This window comes from Manis pentadactyla, chromosome 7 (genome assembly GCF_030020395.1).
Source record: "Manis pentadactyla isolate mManPen7 chromosome 7, mManPen7.hap1, whole genome shotgun sequence".
In the NCBI taxonomy this organism is placed as follows: Eukaryota; Metazoa; Chordata; class Mammalia; order Pholidota; family Manidae; genus Manis; species Manis pentadactyla.
Genome location: NC_080025.1, coordinates 58,748,860 through 58,771,899, shown reverse-complemented (window position 1 = coordinate 58,771,899; position 23,040 = coordinate 58,748,860). Strand labels below are relative to the sequence as shown.

Below are 23,040 nucleotides of genomic sequence, written 5' to 3'. Positions count from 1 at the left end.
ACTTCACAACAGGTTTCTAATGCTTTACACCAAGTGAGAGAACATGATCAGTTGGGAAGGGTTGTGAGATTGGATGTGAGACTGAGGCAGCGAGAGCCCAACAGTAGTTTTCCAACTAGAGCCCATGACCCCTTAGAGAGCAGCAGAGGCGCCATACAGAGGCGGGGGTGGCGGGGAGAGGAGCGCCTGGGCAGGACGGGCTCAGAGCCCTTGGCTGGAGCAGCTGCACTCAGTTCTGTTTCATGTGTGGAACTGGGATTCCTAAAAGATTCACTTGAAAGTAGTTTTTCACTGGAAAAAAAAAAAGAAAAACTAGTGGAGAAAGAACCCCACTCAAGAATTCTAATCCAAGTCTTCAGCTAATTAGATGGATAACTTTGGGCAAATTTCATCCCTCTGGGCCTCAGAGTGCCTGCCTGTTAAAAAAAAAGAAAAGAAAAGGTTGGTTTGTTGATACCTGTCTTAGTCTGCTAGGGCTGCCGTCACAAAGTACCACAGATGAGGGCTTCAACAGCAGAAATGTATTTTCTCACAGTTTTGGAGGCTGAAAGCCCAAGATCAAGATGTGGGCAGGTTTGATTTCTCCTGAGGCCTCTCTCCTTGGCTTGCAGAGAGCTGTCTTCTTGCTGTCTCCTCACATAGCCTTTTTTCTATGTGTGCACACTCCTGGTGTCACTTTCTCTTCTTATTAGGACACAAGTCCTGCTGGATTAGGTCCCCACCCTTATTTAACTTCATTTGATCCTAATTACCTCCTACAAGGCCCGTCTCCAAATCCGGTCACATTTAGAGGTTGAGGCTTCAACAGAGGAATTTGAGGACACGAGTCAATCCCTAACAGTGCCTACAGGTCCTTTCAAGAAACACTAGTGGTTTGTTGAGCATCTGCTGTGTGCTGGGCCTTGCTTTGGGCGCTTGGGACACAGAGCTCATCAGAAGCCACCTTTGCATTTGCAGAGCTCACTGTCTAGGAGGAGCAGCCTCTGATAAGGGATGACTGGGGCAAAATAGGGACCCAAACAAGAGAACATTTCCCAGGGAAGCAACTTGAGATGAGATTTGAAACCTGAGAGGGTGTTCAGCAGTTTAATGCAGAGGAAGGTATCCCCAGCAGGAAGGCAGAGACCTGGAGGTTTCCTTCCAAGATCCACAGGTCACGTTTAGGGTGCACAGTCTGGAGTGGGGAGCCCATGAGGAGAGGCTGGTGTGGAGAGGGGGAAGGCCTTGTGGACGGTGCTGGGCAACTGGACTTATTTGATAGCAGAGTCACCTCTAAAAAGTTTTAAGCTGGAGAACCATCTATTCACTTCTGCATTTTAGAAAGCCCTAAAATTCTGCAGTTCAGCTGATGTCTGGCTCTCCCTTACCACTTCATCACTTGTGACTAACCACTGTCAGCAGTCAGTGATGGATTACACATTTACTCAGTGTGGAGAGTGGTGTGTGTGTGTGTGTGTGTGTGTGTGTGTGTGTGTTCATTAGGCCTAGATTGTAAATTGCCTTCTGGACTCTATAGTCCACTTCCATTTGGTCTAGAGAGGAAACATACATCACACTTGGGTGTCTTGTTTCATTACAGGAAACACCCATATGGGCAATTAGGGCCAGGACTGTTACATTTGTGGTAATAAAAGCATGTAAAGCCCTGTGATCCTGAACTCTCTGCCTGCTAAAGACTCTCTCAGGTCCTTAGGTCTGTATCCTGAGAAACAAAAGCCATACTGCTTCCTGGAGGACAGAATGAATTTCTGGTTTTAAAGAGCTGTGCCTTACTTGCCATAACTTCACAGAAGCTTGTAGAGTAGTTAGAAAGAAGGAAGGGAAGCATCAGTTGGGTTTTAATAGGTAATTATTAGTAAATCCCTTTTTAATAGCATTGATTTTAGCACTCTCAGAGAAATTTTCAAAAGATAGTCCCTTCCTATTATAAATTCTGTGCTAAAAGAGGACAGGCATTAAATAAAGCAAATAGATGCAGAAATACAGATATATCAGTATACATTGTTCAGATAATATAATTAAAAACAAAATCTTCCCCCAACCCAGAAAACCCCTCCATAAAGGTAGAAGAGAAAAAAAGAGTTTTGTTACTGAATGAGCATTAAACTAGAATGTGACACACATGACAGGCAATCCACTAAGAGACTGCAAAGGCAGAATGAAATTTCACCTTCTTATACATCCAAGCAGATACAAGCCATTCCATCCAAGTTTTCAGGATAACCAATAACTTGTCTTCTAGAGGACTTGACTGCACTATCTATTTTAGGCAGCTCACCCTAGATTTACTGGTTAATTGAGGGTGACCGTCTGTGTTAGTTCATTGGTTTTATGCACAGGAAAAATAAACGTCCCTTATCTTTATGGCAGAGGTTGTTTTGCAACTTGAACAAAGTGCCACTGAAACTGGGTTCCTACCCTCCCACAGACTGGGAGACACGGGTGCTATCTCCCTTGAGGTTTACATTTCAAAGAGATGGCTTCCAAGTCCTTGAGAAAGATATTCCTCAGTCATAAAGCTGACATGAGTCTTATATAGTTTCTTGAAAGATTTATACACATTTCAAAGAAACAGAAAATTTTTAATTAAAAATAAGTGCTCTAAGAGAAGGGAGTGGAGGGGGTGGCGAATTCTCTTGCCTTATTTTAACAGGGAGAATTAAGCCACTTATTTTTACTCTGTATTTGTTGTTACAACATTTACAACAAAAATCCAACTCCAAACAAGAATAATCACACTAACAACAGCAAAAGTAACCCAGTATGTATTAGTTTACTTAATGCTCACAACAGCAGGACTAGTCTACCACCCTTTTACACACAAGGAAACTGGGCCAGGTAATATGCCCAAGATCACAGAGCTCTGAAGTGGCCAAGTTGTAGTTCACACGTACCCAGACAGTCTGTGAAGCTGTGTCCCCATCTGAACCACTGGGCTATTGTGTATCAGGAAAAGGTAAATTCTTACGTGATTTCCTGTTGCTTAGTGTACATGTGTGAAATTTCTGGAAAGACATAGTGTTATTTGTTTTAAACTTATTTGCATTTGTTTTAAAAACTGCCAACTTTTATTGAGTTCTTCCTGTTTGCCAGGTTTTCTCATTAAGTCAGTCATAAACAGCTTATAAGCATCACCCCAATCAGTCTTCAGAACACCTTGGGAAAGGGGTACCCCCAGCTTGCAATGAAGCACAGAGGTGTTTAAAAAGTTCTCTTGAGCTACCTAGCCAGTAAGTTGTGGAATTAGGGTTCAAAATCAGAGAAAGTGGCTCCAGAACAGATTCATTTAACCAGTAAGTTACATGCCTCCAAGAAAATGAGGAATCATATTATCAAGGAAGGCCAGTTAACTCTCAAGATAGTGTCTGGAGAAGAAAGCATGTGAAGCAGACCTTGCCGATTCAGAGAGCGAGCCCCTCAGACTAGAGAGAAGTATGGACGGAAGCACAGAACTGCGAAATGATACAAATTATCATCAGTAGTCTCTCCCGTACAGGAAGGGGAAGCCTAGAGGAAGGAGTGGGAGCTGAATATTCAATGTAAACAGAGGTGAATTTATTTTGAGAAGCCAACACATTTTTGGGTTCCAAGATTTGCAATTTCATGTGAGGTAATACTAAATTTGTTTTTGCTTCTATTTATATTTCTAAAGGGTTGTCATGACCACGTAATGAAGTGTTCGTCATGAGCTAGTTCATGAAATGGAAAGGGAAAACAATTATGCAAAATTTCAGAAGAGCACATAGAAGTTTAAAAGTGGGGATGGCATGTTAAGACAGATAACAGATTTATTAGTTCTTGTGAAATGCACTAAGAATTGAGGGTGCCGTCCTCTCACCCTACCATGGATGTGTTTGGGGGGCTTCATTAATAAAAGCCTTTGTAAAACATGGAATGGCTTCATGTTAAAACTGGGCAGTGATATTATTAGGATGAATAAATCACCAACTTTCTATTGTTAACACAACTGGGTAAAGTCTACCAAGTATTTGTGCCTATGTTTTCTTGCTTATAAGAGATTCTACCATATTCCTTACTGGAGCCAAGAGGAAGAAGAGAAAAGAGATGTTCATGAATTAATCAAAGGGCATCCTCATGAATTACCTTCTAGAAAAGGTCACATGAGAAAGTGTGCCTAATGTCAAGGTCCAATTGTCTGTTGCATGCAGGGCCCAAAATCATCAGGACCTGATTCTTAGGCCATTTTCTGCCCCATCTCAGCCAAGATGCTCGTGAGTGGCCAGAAGAACCGTTTTAGCAATTATTACTCCCCAACTCTCCTGTGTTGAAATTAGTTTGTTAGAGCAAAAGAGAGGTGGGAGGAGACAGAGAGAAAGAAAAGAGAGTGAGAATATAAAGGTTTTTTTAAAAAAAAAAAAGACCCTAGAATAAAAGAGGAAAGAAAATGTACTAGGATGGTCTCAAATCGTGCATTTTTCATTTCCCAGATACCTCTCCACATATTTACACTAAAAAAATATTACCATTAAAATCTCTCTCTAAGGGCTCGGGATGAGAGAAAACCCCCTCCTCCCCGACCTCTGCTCCCTCCTGCCAGCTCCTCAGTGGAGGTGGAAGGAATTGAAAGCCCCCAAAACATCCACACTGAGGTTGCAGGTCACTGAGTACCTCTACCAGTTGCTCAAGATTTGCTTTGCTATGTTTTTCATAGATCCCTGTGCCTGGTTTGGTTTCACTCATTCATTCAACAAACTTTAGGGCACCTGTTATATACCAAGCACCTCATTGAGCTGGGAATACAATGATGAAGTGGACACAGGTTACTCGGGCCAATGCTGTGATTCTCAGAGTGTGGGACCAGAGCAGCTGCGTCACCTGGGAGATTGTTAGAAACGCAGATTCTCAGGCTTCAGCCCAGACCTACTAAATCAAAATCTGCATTTTTAACAAGATCGAAGTTTGAGAAGCACTGACTTCATGGGTTCTCAGCAAGGAGAGGAAGGTCCTCTCCGATTTCTTAACTCCACCATTTTTCAGCGAGTGCTAACTGATCCTGTCCTTTGTCAGGCTCTGAGCCAGTAGCTGGGGGGCACAGGTAAACATGACAAGGAGGTCCTGAGGGCCAGGTCCCGATGGGGCAGAATGGAAAACAAAATAACTGAGATGGTTACAGGTAGCGCTGTGACATAAATGAACTGTCAGGTGACACAAGGAAGCCAGAATAAACTATGAGAGGCAGGGTGGTGGAAGTCTTTGGGAGTAAGTATTTCCATTTTGTATCGTGCCTTCTGTTTTGAAAATATAAACACAGTCATTGGATCTCCTGAAAAGAACCAAAGATCATAATACAGTAGTCTCCCCTTACCCTCAGGGGATATGTTCCAAGATCCCCAGTGGATGCCTGAAACCATGGGTAGTACCAAACCCTATGTATACTATGTTCTTTCTATACGCACATACCTATGATAAAGCTTAATTTATAAATTAGGCACAGTAATAGATTAACTAAAAATATAACAGAATAATTATATCAATATACTGTAATAAAAATTATGTGAATGTACTTGCTCTTTCTCTCTCAAAATATCTTATTGTACTGTACTCACTCCTCCTGTGACAATGTGAGATGTTAACATACCTACAAGAAAGAAATGTGGACGGAGGGGCGGAAGATGGCGGCGTGAGTAGAGCAGCGGAAATCTCCTCCCAAAACAACATATATCTATGAAAATATAACAAAGACAACCCTTCCTAGAATAAAGACCAGAGGACACAGGACAATATCCAGACCACATCCGCACCTGAGAGAACCCAGCAACTCACGAAGGGGGTAAGATACAAGCCCCGGCACGGCGGGAGCCAAGCGCCCATCCCCCCAGCTCCCGGCCGGAGAAGAATAGGCAGAGCCGGAGGGAGACGGAGCCCAGGACTGCCGAACACCCAGCCCCAGCCATCCGGGCCAGAGCGCAGACACAGTACGTGCCCAGGTGGCCCTGGATACTAGGAAAACAGGGCAGCAAGAACAGTGAGCGGGCACTGGAGGCTGGGTGTCGGAGGACATAAGAAAAGCGCGCGACCATTTTCTTTTTTTTTGCTTTTTTGCTGTTTTGTTTTGGCGAGCGCTTTTTGGAAGTCTTAAAGGGATAGAGACCCCAATACTAGGGAAACAGGGCAGCAAGACCGGTGAGCAGAGGCCCGAGGCTGGCACCGGAGAATAAAGAAAAACGAGCGACCACCTTTTTTTTTTAATCAAAAAAAAAATTTTTTTTTTAATTTTTTTTTTTTTTTTAATTTAAAAATTTTTTCTTTTTTTTTTTTGGTGGTCGTTGTTTTGCTTTGGCGGGTGCTTTTTGGAAGTCTTAAAGGGGCAGGGTAGGACACTTAATTCAGAGGTAGGGAATCCGGGGATCTCTGGGCACCCTAACCCCTGGGCTGCAGGGAGTAGGGAGGCCCCTTACGGAGATAAATAGCCTCCCAGCCGCTCCTGCTCCAACGCGACTCCACCACTTTGGAGTAGCTGCCCGAGCCAGGCCACGCCCACAGCAACAGCGGAGATTAACTCCATAGCAGCCGGGCAGGAAGCAGAAGCCCTGTCTGCGCGCAGCTGCGCAGCACAAGCCACTAGAGGTCGCTGTTCTCCCAGGAGAGGAGGGCCACAAACCAACAAGAAAGGAAGTCCTTCCAGCCGTCACTCGTCCCAGCTCTGCAAACTATTCCTATCACCATGAAAAGGCAAAGCTACAGGCAGACAAAGATCACAGAGAAAACACCAGAGGAGACAGACCTAACCAGTCTTCCTGAAAAAGAATTCAAAATAAGAATCATAAACATGCTGACAGAGATGCAGAGAAATACGCAAGAGAAATGGGGGATGAAGTCCAGAGGGAGATCACAGATGCCAGAAAGGAGATCGCAGAAATGAAACAAACTCTGGAAGGGTTTATAAGCAGAAGGGATAGAATGCAAGAGGCCATTGATGGAATTGAAATCAGAGAACAGGAACGCATAGAAGCTGACAGAGAGAGAGACAAAAGGATCTCCAGGAATGAAACAATATTAAGAGAACTGTGTGACCAATCCAAAAGGAACAATATCCGTATTATAGGGGTCCCAGAAGAAGAAGAGAGAGGCAAAGAGATGGAAAGTATCTTAGAAGAAATAATTGCTGAAAACTTCACCACACTGGGGGAGGAAATAATCCAACAGACCACGGAAATACACAGAACCCACAACAGAAAGGATCCAAGAAGGACAACACCAAGACACATAATAATTAAAATGGCAAAGATCGAGGACAAGGAAAGAGTGTTAAAGGCAGCTAGAGAGAAAAAGGTCACCTATAAAGGGAAACCCATCAGGCTAACATCAGATTTCTCAACAGAAACCCTACAGGCCAGAAGAGAATGGCATGATATATTTAATACAATGAAACAGAAGGGCCTTGAACCAAGGATACTGTATCCAGCACGACTATCATTCAAATATGATGGTGGGATTAAACAATTCCCAGACAAACAAAAGCTGAGGGAATCTGCTTTCCACAAACCACCTCTACGGAACATCTTACAGGGACTGCTCTAGATGGGAGCACTCCTAGAAAGAGCACAGCACAAAACACCCAACATATGAAGAATCGAGGAGGAGGAACAAGAAGGGAGAGAAGAAAAGAATCTCCAGACAGTGTATATAACAGCTCAATAAGCGAGCTAAGTTAGGCAGTAAGATACTAAAGAGGCTAACCTTGAACCTTTGGTAACCACGAATTTAAAGCCTGAAATGGCAATAAGTACGTATCTTTCAATAGTCACCCTAAATGTTAATGGGTTGAATGCACCAATCAAAAGACACAGAGTAACAGAATGGATAAAAAAGCAAGACCCATCTATATGCTGCTTACAAGAAACTCACCTCAAACCCAAAGACATGTACAGACTAAAAGTCAAGGGATGGAAAAACATATTTCAAGCAAACAACAGTGAGAAGAAAGCAGGGGTTGCAGTACTAATATCAGACAAAATAGACTTCAAAACAAAGAAAGTAACAAGAGATAGAGAAGGACACTACATAATGATAAAGGGCTCAGTCAAACAAGAGGATATAACCATTCTAAATATATATGCACCCAACACAGGAGCACCAGCATATGTGAAACAAATACTAACAGAACTAAAGGGGGATATAGACTGCAATGCATTCATTCTAGGAGACTTCAACACACCACTGACCCCAAAGGATAGATCCACTGGGCAGAAAATAAGTAAGGACACGGAAGCACTGAACAACACAGTAGAGCAGATGGACCTAATAGACATCTATAGAACTCTACATCCAAAAGCAACAGGATATACATTCTTCTCAAGTGCACATGGAACATTCTCCAGAATAGACCACATACTAGGCCACAAAAAGAGCCTCAGAAAATTCCAAAAGATTGAAATCCTACCAACCAACTTTTCAGACCACAAAGGCATAAAACTAGAAATAAACTGTACAAAGAAAGCAAAGAGGCTCACAAACACATGGAGGCTTAACAACACGCTCCTAAATAATCAATGGATCAATGACCAAATCAAAATGGAGATCCAGCAATATATGGAAACAAATGACAACAACAACACTAAGCCCCAACTTCTGTGGGACACAGCAAAAGCAGTCTTAAGAGGAAAATATATAGCAATCCAAGCATATTTAAAAAAGGAAGAGCAATCCCAAATGAATGGTCTAATGTCACAATTATCAAAATTGGAAAAAGAAGAACAGATGAGGCCTAAGGTCAGCAGAAGGAGGGACATAATAAACATCAGAGAAGAAATAAATAAAATTGAGAAGAATAAAACAATAGCAAAAATCAATGAAACCAAGAACTGGTTCTTCGAGAAAATAAACAAAATAGATAAGCCTCTAGCCAGACTTATTAAGAAGAAAAGAGAGTCAACACAAATCAACAGTATCAGAAACGAGAAAGGAAAAATCACGACGGACCCCACAGAAATACAAAGAATTATTAGAGAATACTATGAAAACCTATATGCTAACAAGCTGGGAAACCTAGGAGAAATGGACAACTTCCTAGAAAAATACAACCTTCCAAGATTGACCAGCGAAGAAACAGAAAGTCTAAACAGACCAATTACTAGCAACGAAATTGAAGCTGTAATCAAAAAACTACCAAAGAACAAAACCCCTGGGCCAGATGGATTTACCTCGGAATTTTATCAGACATACAGGGAAGACATAATACCCATTCTCCTTAAAGTTTTCCAAAAAGTAAAGGAGGAGGGGATACTCCCAAACTCATTCTATGAAGCTAACATCACCCTAATACCAAAACCAGGCAAAGACCCCACCAAAAAAGAAAACTACAGACCAATATCCCTGATGAACGTAGATGCAAAAATACTCAACAAAATATTAGCAAACCGAATTCAAAAATACATCAAAAGGATCATACACCATGACCAAGTGGGATTCATCCCAGGGATGCAAGGATGGTACAACATTCGAAAGTCCATCAACATCATCCACCACATCAACAAAAAGAAAGACAAAAACCACATGATCATCTCCATAGATGCTGAAAAAGCATTTCACAAAGTTCAACATCCATTCATGCTAAAAACTCTCAGCAAAATGGGAATAGAGGGCAAGTACCTCAACATAATAAAGGCCATCTATGATAAACCCACAGCCAACATTATATTGAACAGCGAGAAGCTGAAAGCATTTCCTCTGAGATCGGGAACTAGACAGGGATGCCCACTCTCTCCACTGTTATTTAACATAGTACTGGAGGTTCTAGCCACGGCAATCAGACAAAATAAAGAAATACAAGGAATCCAGATTGGTAAAGAAGAAGTTAAACTGTCACTATTTGCAGATGACATGATACTGTACATAAAAAACCCTAAAGACTCCACCCCAAAACTACTAGAACTGATATCGGAATACAGCAAAGTTGCAGGATACAAAATCAACACACAGAAATCTGTGGCTTTCCTATATACTAACAATGAACCAACAGAAAGAGAAATCAGGAAAACAACTCCATTCACAATTGCATCAAGAAAAATAAAATACCTAGGAATAAAGCTAACCAAAGAAGTGAATGACCTATACTCTGAAAACTACAAGTCACTCTTAAGAGAAATTAAAGGGGACACTAACAGATGGAAACGCATCCCATGCTCATGGCTAGGAAGAATTAATATCATCAAAATGGCCATCCTGCCCAAAGCAATATACAGATTTGATGCAATCCCTATGAAACTACCAGCAACATTCTTCAATGAACTGGAACAAATAATTCAAAAATTCATATGGAACCACCAAAGACCCCGAATAGCCAAAGCAATCCTGAGGAAGAAGAATAAAGTAGGGGGGATCTCACTCCCCAACTTCAGGCTCTACTATAAAGCCATAGTAATCAAGACAATTTGGTACTGGCACAAGAGCAGAGCCACAGACCAATGGAACAGACTAGAGAATCCAGACATTAACCCAGACATATATGGTCAATTAATATTTGATAAAGGAGCCATGGACATACAATGGGGAAATGACAGTCTCTTCAACAGATGGTGCTGGCAAAACTGGACAGCTACATGTAGGAGAATGAAACTGGACCATTTTCTCACCCCGTATACAAAAGTAAACTCAAAATGGATCAAAGACCTGAATGTAAGTCATGAAACCATTAAACTCTTGGAAGAAAACATAGGCAAAAACCTCTTAGACATAAACATGAGTGACCTCTTCTTGAACATATCTCACCGGGCAAGGAAAACAACAGCAAAAATGAACAAGTGGGACTATATTAAGCAGAAAAGCTTCTGTACAGCAAAAGACACCATCAATAGAACAAAAACGATCCCTACAGTATGGGAGAATATATTTGAAAATGACACATCCGATAAAGGCTTGACGTCCAGAATATATAAAGAGCTCACACTCCTCAATAAACAAAAAACAAATAACCCAATTAAAAAATGGGCAGAGGAACTGAACAGACAGTTCTCCAAAAAAGAAATACAGATGGCCAACAGACACATGAAGAGATGCTCCACATCACTAATTATCAGAGAAATGCAAATTAAAACTACAATGAGGTATCACCTCACACCAGTAAGGATGGCTGCCATCCAAAAGACAAACAACAACAAATGTTGGCGAGGCTGTGGAGAAAGGGGAACCCTCCTACACTGCTGGTGGGAATGTAAGTTAGTTCAACCATTGTGGAAAGTAGTATGGAGGTATATCAAAATGCTCAAAACAGACTTACCATTTGACCCAGGAATTGCACTCCTAGGAATTTACCCTAAGAATGCAGCAATCAAGTATGAGAAAGATCAGTGCACCCCTATGTTTATCGCAGCACTATTTACAGTAGCCAAGAATTGGAAGCAACCTAAATGTCCATCGATAGATGAATGGATAAAGATGTGGTACATATACACAATGGAATACTACTCAGCCATAAGAAAAGGGCAAATCCAATCATTTCCAGCAACATGGATGGAGCTGGAGGGTATTATGCTCAGTGAAACAAGCCAAGCAGAGAAAGAGAAATACCAAATGATTTCACTTATCTGTGGAATATAAGAACAAAGGAAAAACTGAAGAAACAAAACAGCACCGGAATCACAGAACTCAAGAATGGACTAACAGGTACCAAAGGGAAAGGGACTGGGGAGGATGGGTGGGTAGGGAGGGATAAGGGGGGGAGAAGTAGGGGGGTATTAAGATTAACATGCATGGGGGGGTAGGAGAAAAGGGAGGGCTGTACAACACAGAGAAGACAAGTAGTGATTCTACAACATTTTGCTATGCTGATGGACAGTGACTGTAAAGGGGTTTATAGGGGAGACCTGGTATAGGGGAGAGCCTAGTCAACATAATATTCGTCATGTAAGTGTAGATTAGTGATACCAAAAACAAAGCAAAAAAAAAAAATAGGGCAGTTCCTGTGTGGTAACCTCCAATGAGTTCTACACAAGGGTATAAAGGGCATATAAAAGTGCAGGCAAAGGGTCTGTTTGCGTTTATACAGAAGATCAAAGCCTAATTGGGCTACCCCGAAAATGAACTAAGATACGATATGAAAGAGAACTTCCAACATCAGCACTCTCTGGTAGACTCATGCCAGAAGATGCTCATCAAAAAACCCCAACAAAGATCCACGCACTGCTACAGCTGTAGATGCACTCATCCCACCAGCTCCTGGACTTGCCATGGGAATGAAGGAGATATCTAAGCTGGCCTGTGCATACAGTAAAACAACAAATTTGACTGGATCTATACTGTTGGAACTCAACCAAGAATTAGGAGAAGTGCAAATTGTAGCGCTCCAAAATCTTACAACTACAGACTATTTACTGTTAATAGAACATAAGGGATGTGAACATTCCCCAGGAATGGGTTGTTTTAATTTGTCTGATTTCTCTCAGACTATTCAAGTTCAGTTGGACAATATCCACCATATCATAGATAAGTTTTCACAAATGCCTAAGGTGCCTAACTGGTTTTCTTGGTTTCACTGGAGATGGCTGGTAATTACAGATATGCTTTGGTTATGTAACTATACTCCTATTATGTTAATGTGTGTGTGCAATTTAAGTAGTAGCTTAAAACCTATACATACTGAAGTTACTCTACAAGAAGATATGTCAAAGAAATAATCAATCTTCCCATGTTTTCTTCCACCTGCTACTTCTATAGCTTTTCTTCTTCCTTCCTAATTACAACCCTTAAATAGAATTCGTGCCTCATATCAAATTTACCGAGTATCATAATTCTTCCAAGTGGTAAAGATACCTCAAGACAAATGCTGGGCATAGAAGCTACAGGGCATAAATATGCAAAGAAATAAAAAGCTAACCATTTCAAACAATAAGGCTTCCCTCTCACTTACCAACTTCACATTTCCCTGTATGGCCCCGGAAGATGACTGGTTAGCCAGAGACGGGTAAGATTCCTCAAGGGAGGAACAACCTAAGACAGGCACAGTCGCAGGGGGTTCATCAGGTGATAAATTGGGGATCAACAGAGGTGAGGCTTAGAACCTCACCCCCCCGTTCTGAGAGAAATCTTCTGCATACGTGGATGTTTTATTGCCCTTGTCTAGCTTGGATTAACACATAGTCTACAGGCACACACCTGATCATCTACATTTGCTCTCTTACAACACTAAACTATGTTTTCTACCTTTATCCTGTATCTACCTACCACTTCAGCATTTTATTAAAAATAATAATAATAAAGAGAGAAATGTGGTATCCACATATAAATCAATTATAAAAACCAAATGAGTATTCATATTTGAACTGACTGTTTATAGTTCATAATGCATGAGCAAAACCGAAGGTTTCTGTGATGACTGCCTTGTGCTGTTCACTATGTAACATTCATTATGTGGGAGTTTGTTCTCCATGTAAGAGCTTGTTTGTTGTGCCTCAGAAGATTGGAGACTGACAAAAATTAGGCTTGGGGTGGATTAATGATTGTGCATTGAGCATTGACTCCCCTATACAGAATTTTATTGTCGTTAACAACCATTTGATCAATAAATATGAGAGATGCCCTCACAAAAAAGAGAAAAAAGGACAGACTTCCAATGGTAAAATAAATAAGTAACCGGGATGTAATGTATAGTATAAGGAATACAGTCAAGATATTGTAACAGCTTGGTAGGTTGATAGCTGGAACCTAGAATTATGTATATAAATGTTTTATCACTGTGTTGTACACTCGAAACTAATGTAATACTGTGCATCAACTACCCTTCAATAAAAAATAATTATCTAAAAAAAATAAAAATAAAATCACAGAACTTGAAACTTAAAAAAAAAAAAACATACCTACAAGATGAGGTGAGATGAATGACGCAAGCGTTGTAACGTAGCATTAGGCTACTGCTGACCTTCTGAAGCTGCGTCAGAGAGATCATCTGCTTTCAGACCTCGATTGAAACAGGGTAAGGGGTCAACTGTACGTTATTCTTTCCTTTCCCCCCTCTCCCAAACACTCTGCTTCAGCAGTTGGTTCTGAAACCAGAGATGCCACCAGACACACAGTCACACGCATTAGCTTAGTCCCAGCTAAGAATGCAGATACAAACTAAACTATAACACCCAGAAAGAAAAGCTGGTATTGCCTTTCTGGTTAGGGTAGGAAGGCATTAGAGAATGTAGACAGGCTGGTAGCTGGGGCGCAGCTTCCTATCTAGCTGTCGTCTTGTGGCTCTGCAATCAGAGTCTGAGGGTGCCCTGACAGGGATTGATAAATAAACTGCCAATACCCTCAAAGCCCAGATTCAAGGGGAGGAGAACATAGACCCTACCTCTCACTGAATCTGCCATCTTTGACCTGCCACACCCACTGCGAGGCATATCACATCTAGCGCAACTGGGGACATAGATGGTGGAACATTTTTTCCATGGGACTGTACCAAACCTCCCAGAGATGAAGGGTGTCAGAAGGCCCTGGTAGAGGTGGGTTCAGTTTGAATGATAGAATAAGAGAAAATTGCAAAGCTTACATAGCCAATGAGAAAAAGTGGCCTGAAATTCCTTCCTTACGCATATTCACAGCAAAGATTCGCCAAGCCATTCTGCTAAACGCCTGACCGCTCCTATCAAGCATTTTCCTTACTCAGACAGGGCCTGCGCCCAGCTATCCTGACCATGGGGGCTCCCAGCCATAATTGAGTAAGTCAGATAGGAACAGTCAGCAGAAGCAGACCACAGGAGACCTTTCAAAGTCTGCAAACACATAGGAAATTCAACACCGCTGCATTTAGGTAGTAGGACAGTGTGGCCATTATAAAGTGCTGCTCTCATGAGCAGTGACTCAAATGACAGCTTCAAAAAGGATTTGCAAAGAGCCCTTTAGAAATGGAACATGGACAGCTCAGAGCCCATGACATGTTACAAGGACAAACCCAACTGAACGAAGATCCATAGCAGCATTGAATGACTTATTCAGTCCTGCTCTGTACAAACCTGGGAGAATACGACATCTTTTAAACTGCCTCCCCTGAGCTATGCAACATCCGTGGTGCATGGGAAATGTTAGCAAAAGTTTTGAAAAAAGAATGTTTTACAGAACGGAGATCACAGTGTAACCACACCACTTCTTCCATGGAATTCTGCAAACTGCCCTGGTGTCCCACAGTTATTAGACAGAAGGAATGATGGCAATGTATAGAGAGGAAAACTCTGCCTTTTATCCTCTTCCACCTCCTGGCTTTGCAGATGTTCGAAGGGCTGGCCCTTTCCAAGCCTTCAGGTGGAAAGTTCTTTGTTGTGCATGCCATTTAAGTAGCATTCTCATTTTACACTCCCCCCCCACCACCCAAAGTGTTTTCCTGAAATTGTATGGGAAGTGTTTGTGTTCTGATCACCGCTGGAACAAATATGCTGGTTATTCTTAGCCTGGCACAGTCTGCATAATTTTTGCATGCCCTGGGGTTGCTATTGCACAGTGGTTTCATGTGCTAGGAATAAAAAATGCACAGTGGTGGCAGTGCCTAAGTAACTCAAACTCAAGCAAACATTCCCAGGAGGCCCCGTGATGAGCAGCCTGTGTTCCCAGGCAACACTAGAACTAGGTAGGCAAATGAGGCGCCTGGTGTGCAAGACGTGAGGCACTCACCCTGCCCCTGCACAACCCCAAAAGTGAGCACCTCCTTGAATCTCATACCCTGGGAACCCCACTCACCTTACCCTCCTCCAGGCCTATCTCTTGGGCTTCACTCTCTCATGTTCCCATTCATTCCTCAGCTCCCTGCCCAGAGCTGACACTGTAGGAGGGTGGATAGCCCCAGTGCTTATAATCAACAAAGAAGAGACCTTTAAGAAGGAAGGCTTGAGTAATCAATGGTGGGTTACAATAAGAAATCCAGTGCAGGATTTGGCCATGTGGAGGATACCTGTGACCCAAGACCAGAGCAGGTCTAGGAATGGTTGCTGATGAATGACCTATCCTGGTCAGACCCTGAGCTGTGGGCCAAACAGGGGGGTGAAAATAGGAGCCTTTGTGAGATTGTCCACAGCTGTTCCCCTCCTACAAGAGGGCTCAGGGTCTTCCGAGGAGATGCCTACCCTGCAGGTAGCTCCCTCTCCTCCATGGGTGTCATGCTCTGGGAGCCATCTAAGCCCTTCCACCCCTGTTTGCTCCTTCCCCACCCCACTGTCATGTCATAAAACCAAATCAGGCAGCTTAGATCTGGGAAAAGAGAAAGTGAGGGACTCTGGTTTCTGGATGCAACGAATAGTTCAATGTAGGTTTTTCTATTGTGCAATCAGGGGCATATTTACTTGAGAACCTCAAGGAAATGGGTACCACCCTCTTGCCTCCCTCCCCACTGCATCACGCACATACATCCCTGGCACTAGTCTCTCTTCCATGTGCACAACCACTTTCAGAACCCATTTCCCTTTCCTCTTTCACATGTTTACAACCCCACTCTCCCCCTCTCCCACCCCAGCGAGCACCTTTCCCAGATCTTACTGGAAAACCCAGACATTCAGCTTTGTGCATTTTAAATAGAAAAAAAATATTCCAACTAAAGAATGCTAGAGTAGTGGAATCATGGACCCACTAACCCAACGTTGGATTCCATGTAACAAGAGCACCTCCACAGCACCAGAGCAGAGCCCACTCAGGGTTCAGGAGTACCTACAGCGTGGTGCAAACACCATGGATTACTTATGTTGCTTTTAATAACATAAGAATGCATTCTCTTCCATAGGGCTTCTGCAGCATTATTCAATCTCAGAGAATCATTACAAATTAATCATTATTGTGACATGATCATATTTCAATTATCCTTTTTATAGTCTGGGTACATTAAAGTAACAGTTCTCTCGCTGAGAGAAGTTCAAATCATAATATGCATAAGATTTTTTAAAGTGTGATGGAAAACAGGATGAAATACTAGAAACAGCGAATTTTTCAGAGGGTTTTCTAGGACTCATTCAGAAACCATAATCTTGTGATGAGGAGCAGGACTATAACTGAATAATGGGCCAGTTGTTCTATTATAATTTGTGTTCCTAAGTGTTCTGTGATGCAAAACCCAACAGGCTGTTTCCTTTGGACCAAAATCTGGCCAGAGAGGTGTACATGTACCCAACTTCACTACATATAAGGTGCCCTTATTTCCTGGTTCACAGTGCCAGAGTCTATGAATATCATTGAGGAATGGCATCGATCATACTACTAATGCAGGCATAGTCTCTAATGATGTGTTAGAGAAAAGGAAAAGCAGCCACCCTGAGAATTTGTCCTAAAGGAAGAATTTTAAAAGAACAAATTGAGCTTTATAGGCAAAGATATTCATTATCAACAATAACAAAATTTGAAACCTACCTGACCACAGTGGAAAAGTTGAGAATGGAATCCTGAGTACAGAATGGAATATTATGCAACCACTAGAAATTGATGCTGACAATGCAGACTTGGAAATGTTGAAAACTGTTTTAAACACAATGTTAAAATGTCGTCTATACTGGGATTCCAACTCTATAAAATAAGTGTACATTTAGATAAGGACTGGAAAGAAACATGGAAGAAAACAGTTGGTGTCTCAAGGTGATTGGACTGTGGTTGGTTCACTTTATAGTCATTTCTTTTGTGGCTGTTACAATGTTGACTGTATGTGAATAAATAAAACTGTGAAGGAAAAGGAAAACACTCAAGTGAGACATTGTGCCAGGCAGAAAAACCGGTGACGCTTGGGGGTGACTTCTCATTCTTCCCTGCTCCTTCAAAGCGGCCTGTAATCTTCACCCAGGTGCAGGGAATTTATGGATCTGGGCTACAGGGGGAGCAGCTGCCCAGAAGGCTGTGTTGTTTGCTCAGTGGAACAGAACAGTCTTCGTTGATAACAAATCTGAAGTGCGTTTGAGCCATTTGCTGGTGTGATGTTTCTGTGACAAATATGCACAAAATCTTGCTGACAGAAAATGATGTGCTTTTTCTTTCTCCCTTTTCTCTTTCTCTTCCCCACTCCGCCACACCCTTACCCCTTTCTGCAGTTCTGCTAAGCCAATATTCTCTAGAATGAGCACAAAACAAATCAAATAACAGCTAAACAAATCGAATAACAGCCTTTGTACATCAACATCAAGGAGGAAGACTCTTGAGAGAGATCAGAGTACAGAGATGGACATGGACAAGAGTGAAACATCCACTTGTCCAGGCACCTTCTGAATCTAGATCGGCAGAGATGGGAGTGATCTCCTGGAAGGACATGTGATCATGGATTGAACACCAGCTCATTGGAACTATCATGGAATAAGATAACACTCATGAGAAATCACATTCAGGAACTATTTTAAGGCAGAAGAATATAAATGTGCTAGAATTAACATATAAAATATATGTACTGAGGTTTGTAAACTGTTCTTTTTTAATCAGACTGAAAACAAAAAGCTTTAATCTTTCAACATAATTTTAAAAAAGGCAGTCGATCCTAAATTATTCCTATCTCAATAGCCGAGAGGCTAATCAAGCATCCTTTGTTGAGGAAACATCTTAGAAAATGCCTCTCAGTAGTTTCGCAGGAGCCAGGACTTTTGGTTCCCCATCTCTGCTGTGCATTTGTTTCACTGTGTAATTAGTTACAACCACTCAGTTAAGAGATGTAACGTTTCAGACTTTGAGTCTGTGTTCAGTTGAATGTCTGTACAAGTTATCACTGAGAAAGTATTTCTGACATAGATTATTAGTCCATCAAGCTGTATATTACAGGAGGCACATCTGTACATCATAGGTTCGCAAGCAACATAGATTTCCCTGTCTTTCAGGAAATAGCATCAAGGAATTCCAAAATGCGTAGAAAGCTCATTTTCACTTTGGATGCTCATACTAATATATAGGCTGCTATCAAATAAACACTTTTTCTAACTCTCCCTAGTATATGCATAGGAATTTAATATACTTTAAAAGTCAGCATCTAAAATATCTCTTTTTTTTTCTATTTCTTTGCCATACATGTCATCAGAAACCCTCACCCTTTCTCTTCCTTACTGACAGACACTCATTTTTGTTAAAAAAAAAAAATCATTCCTTAAACCTATTTCTAAATGATAGTAAGTGGTACTAACAAAATAAATAATAATTTAATAGCCTTAGAAATTAATGAATATATACTTATACAGGTCAAAGAAACTTGGTAGGAGTAAGTTGCCTTTTTGTTTACTAATGTCGGTTTGAAAAATACTCCTTTTTTTTTTCTTTTTTAGTTGACTGGCATTTAAAGTAGTTGTTACAACTGCTCAGTTGTCTTCAGTAATCTTTTGCTCCCAGGCTTCCCCCACCATCACCCTTACATGTGCTGTCAATACAACAGAAAAACATTCAATATTAAAGTAGCCAATTGCTTGAGAATGAAAACACAAACTAGAATGTACATGTAGGGGCAATCATGGTAAGCCAAACCATGTTCCATACCTGAACAGAAAACATGGATGTGTAGGATGCCTTCATTTTTCAGCTAAAATTAAGATCAAATTTGCATATATCATTAGCATATAGAGAACACTAGACAGAGAATAACCCAAGTACAGATCACGGTTGATTCCCTTACCCACTGTCTAGTAGGACCACACTCCTATTTTGCAAGATGTTTCTGATCCTAGCCATCCTTTCACCATGAATGACATTATGTTTCAAATGGCTAAAAGCGTGAAACGCAATTCACAAAATGGGGATTTTCTAGAGAGCCAAATTAAAGAATACTTATTATTTCCAAAGTATTAGCCCTTCTAGGACTTATTTGTTGCTTTAAATATTAGCTCTCCCACTGCATTCAGAACACCCTACTTAACTAAATTTAACTAAAGTTACACACAACTTTTCAAGAATTCATCTTTTATTTAAAGGGAGATACCTCTCTACAACAAAAAATAGAAGGTATTGGCTTTCTCTAATCCATGTAAATTACAGATTCCACTGGGAGTCCCATCACTAACAGTGGTGTTTCTGAAAATGAAAAAGTGCTTCCAATCCCCATGCAAATGTGTTTTAAAAGTTTTTTCCATGAAACCTAAGTGTAATTTAGCATACCACAGTGCTCTGAAGATGGATCATTGATGATGTACCATTTTGTACATAGGTAATACACATGTAAATCACTAAATATTAAGTATAAGAAGTATGTTTTTATCTTTTTTTTTAAAAAATGACTCCCTTTTTCATTCTGTTCTGTTGTATTGTGTCCAAAAGTTGTGTGTAATTTTTTTAAGGTCCAGGAAATGTAAAGAAATTTGTTGGAATACCTAAATTTCTGTAAAAAATAAAAATAAAAATAAGATTTTGTTATTTAAAAGATTTTCTTGGTGGTGTGGAACACACTCGGTGCATCCAGTGTCTGTCTTTATCCAGCGATCCAGTGACAGGTGATGATTTGACTGAAATAACTATCTTCAGAAAATCCCCTAGCTGTCAGATTCCATAATATTTGCCAACAGGAGACACTTATTAGATATGCAGGACTCTCATGTGGAAGTCATGATTAACATCTCCAAACATTCTTCTAGCCAAATATAGACATACCTCATATCCAAAGTGGAATGAAATTGATAAGCAAATAGCCAGGCTGTTCAGGCAAAACTTGACCTGAAATATCTAATTAATTGCTCGGCCTCCACTTCGCAAATTGAAAACAGCCATCGGCTCCTCAGACATGAGCAACCCTTTTGCAATAGTTCATGTGTGGCCTGGGTGGGTTCCAATGCTAGATCCTTCATTTGCTATATGATTCTCAACACCTGAAGGCCTCAATGTTCTCATCTATAAAGGCGACACAAAGAATAGTACCTGGCCCCAGAGTGTTGTTCTGAGGCTATAAAATACAGTGTTGTTATGCTGGACAAGAAGGAAATATTCAATGAATGTTAATTTCATCACCTTCTAGCAAATGCAAAACATAAAACACAGCCTCTGCTCTGATCATGCTAAAGATAGAGTAACATTCATGAGCAAGGATTGGAAATTCAGATGCCTACAGGGGCCAAGCAGATAATTAAATAAACAAAGCAAAGCCAAACAGGGTTGCGGAGGTAACAGGAAGCAGTGGGCACTGTGAGCACCAGAGGGCATAGGTCCTGTCTGAAGAGAGTAAGTGGCCTGTCCTCAGTCCTAGTTACTCAACAAATATGTATTGAGTCCCTGCTGTGTGCCAGGAAATATTCTAAACCCTGAGAAGATAGTGCTAAACCACATAAACAAGGTCCTGCTCTTACAGGTCTCAGGTTCTAGTAGGAAAAAAGACTAAACAGGAAAATGTCAGCTAAGAATAATGCCCTAGATGGAATTAAAACACCATGATAAAATGGAGAAATGGGGAGGCTAATCAAGGGGGGATGCTATGGAAGTGAGCATTTAATGTGAGACCTGAATAACAAGAAAGAGCCATCCAGGTGAAGGGGGAAGAACATGCCACACAGGGGGCCATGAGCATACAGGCCCTAAGGCAGGGATAGGGTTGCAACATCTGAGGAGCACAAGGTGGCAAAAGGTAGGTGGTGTAGGTTGAGCCAGGAACCAGCTTTGTAGAACAAGGATGGTTGGCACATTTTTTGAATAAGAGAAAAAGCCATTTGAGGATCTTGAGAGAGATGAAAACTATTTTACACTTCTAAAAGACTACTCTTGGCTTCTGCTTCTAGCAATCTGAGCTAGATACCCTAAAAAGCCTTCTTTTGAAAAACCTATAGTCTTGGATAAATTACAATGAGCTTGAGGAGAGGCTTAAAGATGGTGGCATGAGAGGTGAGACAGAAACCTCCTCCCAAAACCACATATAATAAGAAAATATAGCAAATACATCTAATCCTGAAACAGTCACAGGAAATAAGGCTGCAGCAGACTTCCTTCACCTGGAGAAAACAGCAGACATCAAGGAAAAGGGTAAAGTACCAAAGCCATGATCCAGAGGGACACAAGCTCTTCCCCCACCCCAGATCAGTGGAGAGAGGAAGATAAACAGATTGGGGAGGGCGTGGAGGCCTAGAACTGCTGAACACCCAGCTCTAGAGATATGTTCTGGGAGCACAAATCTACATTACATGGTGCTCTGAAGACTAGTGGGGTTGGAAAGCTAAGATAGGTGAAATACTTGGAGAGACTATGATTCCAGCTGCTTGTGGAAAACGGATCCACAACCAGCTGCTCTGGGACAAAAGAAAGGCAGGCAGTCTGAGAGACTTCCTAACAGTAAGAGGGCTGCTAAAGGGGCAAGGTTTGCACAGAGCTTGCTATTCAGGAGAAAGGACAGGTGGACAAAATTGTCCAGATGCACTCTGCCCCAGCAGGTTGGGAACTTTCAGGAGCTTCAGGTGCTCCATTCCCCTGGCTGGCTATGCAGCTGTGAGGCCCCCCACTGTGATATGCAGCCTGCAGCACCTTCCTCCCGGCTGGCACCAGCTTGCAAACTGGCTCCCCCCACCATTGCACAAGGCCAGCTAAAGGGTGGCCCAATCTATGGCACCTACAAGTGTGAACCATAGAGGCTTCTCCCTGCCTGCTCACCCCACTGGCCCTGGCAGTGGAGACAGGCACAGCAGCTGGGAAACAGGAAACAGCTCTTTCCTCACCCCAGATAACAGTGCTGCTCCCTGTGACCACAAACATCACTCCAGGGGATGAGCAGCTCCAGAGAGTAGAGCTTCTGGGCACTAGAGGGTGCCACATACAAATATGAAACATCAAATGAACATAGTTCAAACCAAAATCTCACAAATACCAGAAAAAGGGCCAAGTGAAACTGAACTCACCAATCTTCCTGAAAGACAGTTCCAAATAAAAATCATATACATGCTCATGGAGGTACAGAAAAATATTCAAGAACTCAGGGATGAATTTAGGACAGAGATTCAATCATTAAGAAATTCCATATCTGAAATGAAACATACAATGGAAGAATTTAAAAGCAGATTAAATGTAGTAGAAGAGATGGTAAATGGAATAGAAGAGTAATACAGCTAAGGTACAGAGATAAAAAAGGATCTCTAGGAAAGAAAGAATATTGAGAGAACTGTGTGACCAATCCAAATGGAACAATATTCACATTATAGG

At 41.5% G+C, this 23,040-nt stretch overlaps 1 protein-coding gene across 3 annotated transcripts in view; it reads left to right on the top strand.

The window, feature by feature from the left end:
* LHFPL3 (LHFPL tetraspan subfamily member 3) overlaps window positions 1-20,280 on the top strand; it is a 564,922-nt gene extending 544,642 nt beyond the window's left edge. For 2 of the 3 annotated variants that reach the window (XM_036892487.2, XM_036892488.2), the window contains one exon: window positions 17,997-20,279. In XM_036892487.2, the coding sequence (XP_036748382.1) occupies window positions 17,997-18,025 (29 nt within the window). In that variant the 3' untranslated portion in view covers window positions 18,026-20,279. Of the gene's footprint in view, window positions 1-17,996 lie in introns of all 3 variants that reach the window. The other variant, XM_036892489.2, reaches the window with a different exon arrangement.
* Window positions 20,281-23,040: the final 2,760 nt, after the last annotated feature.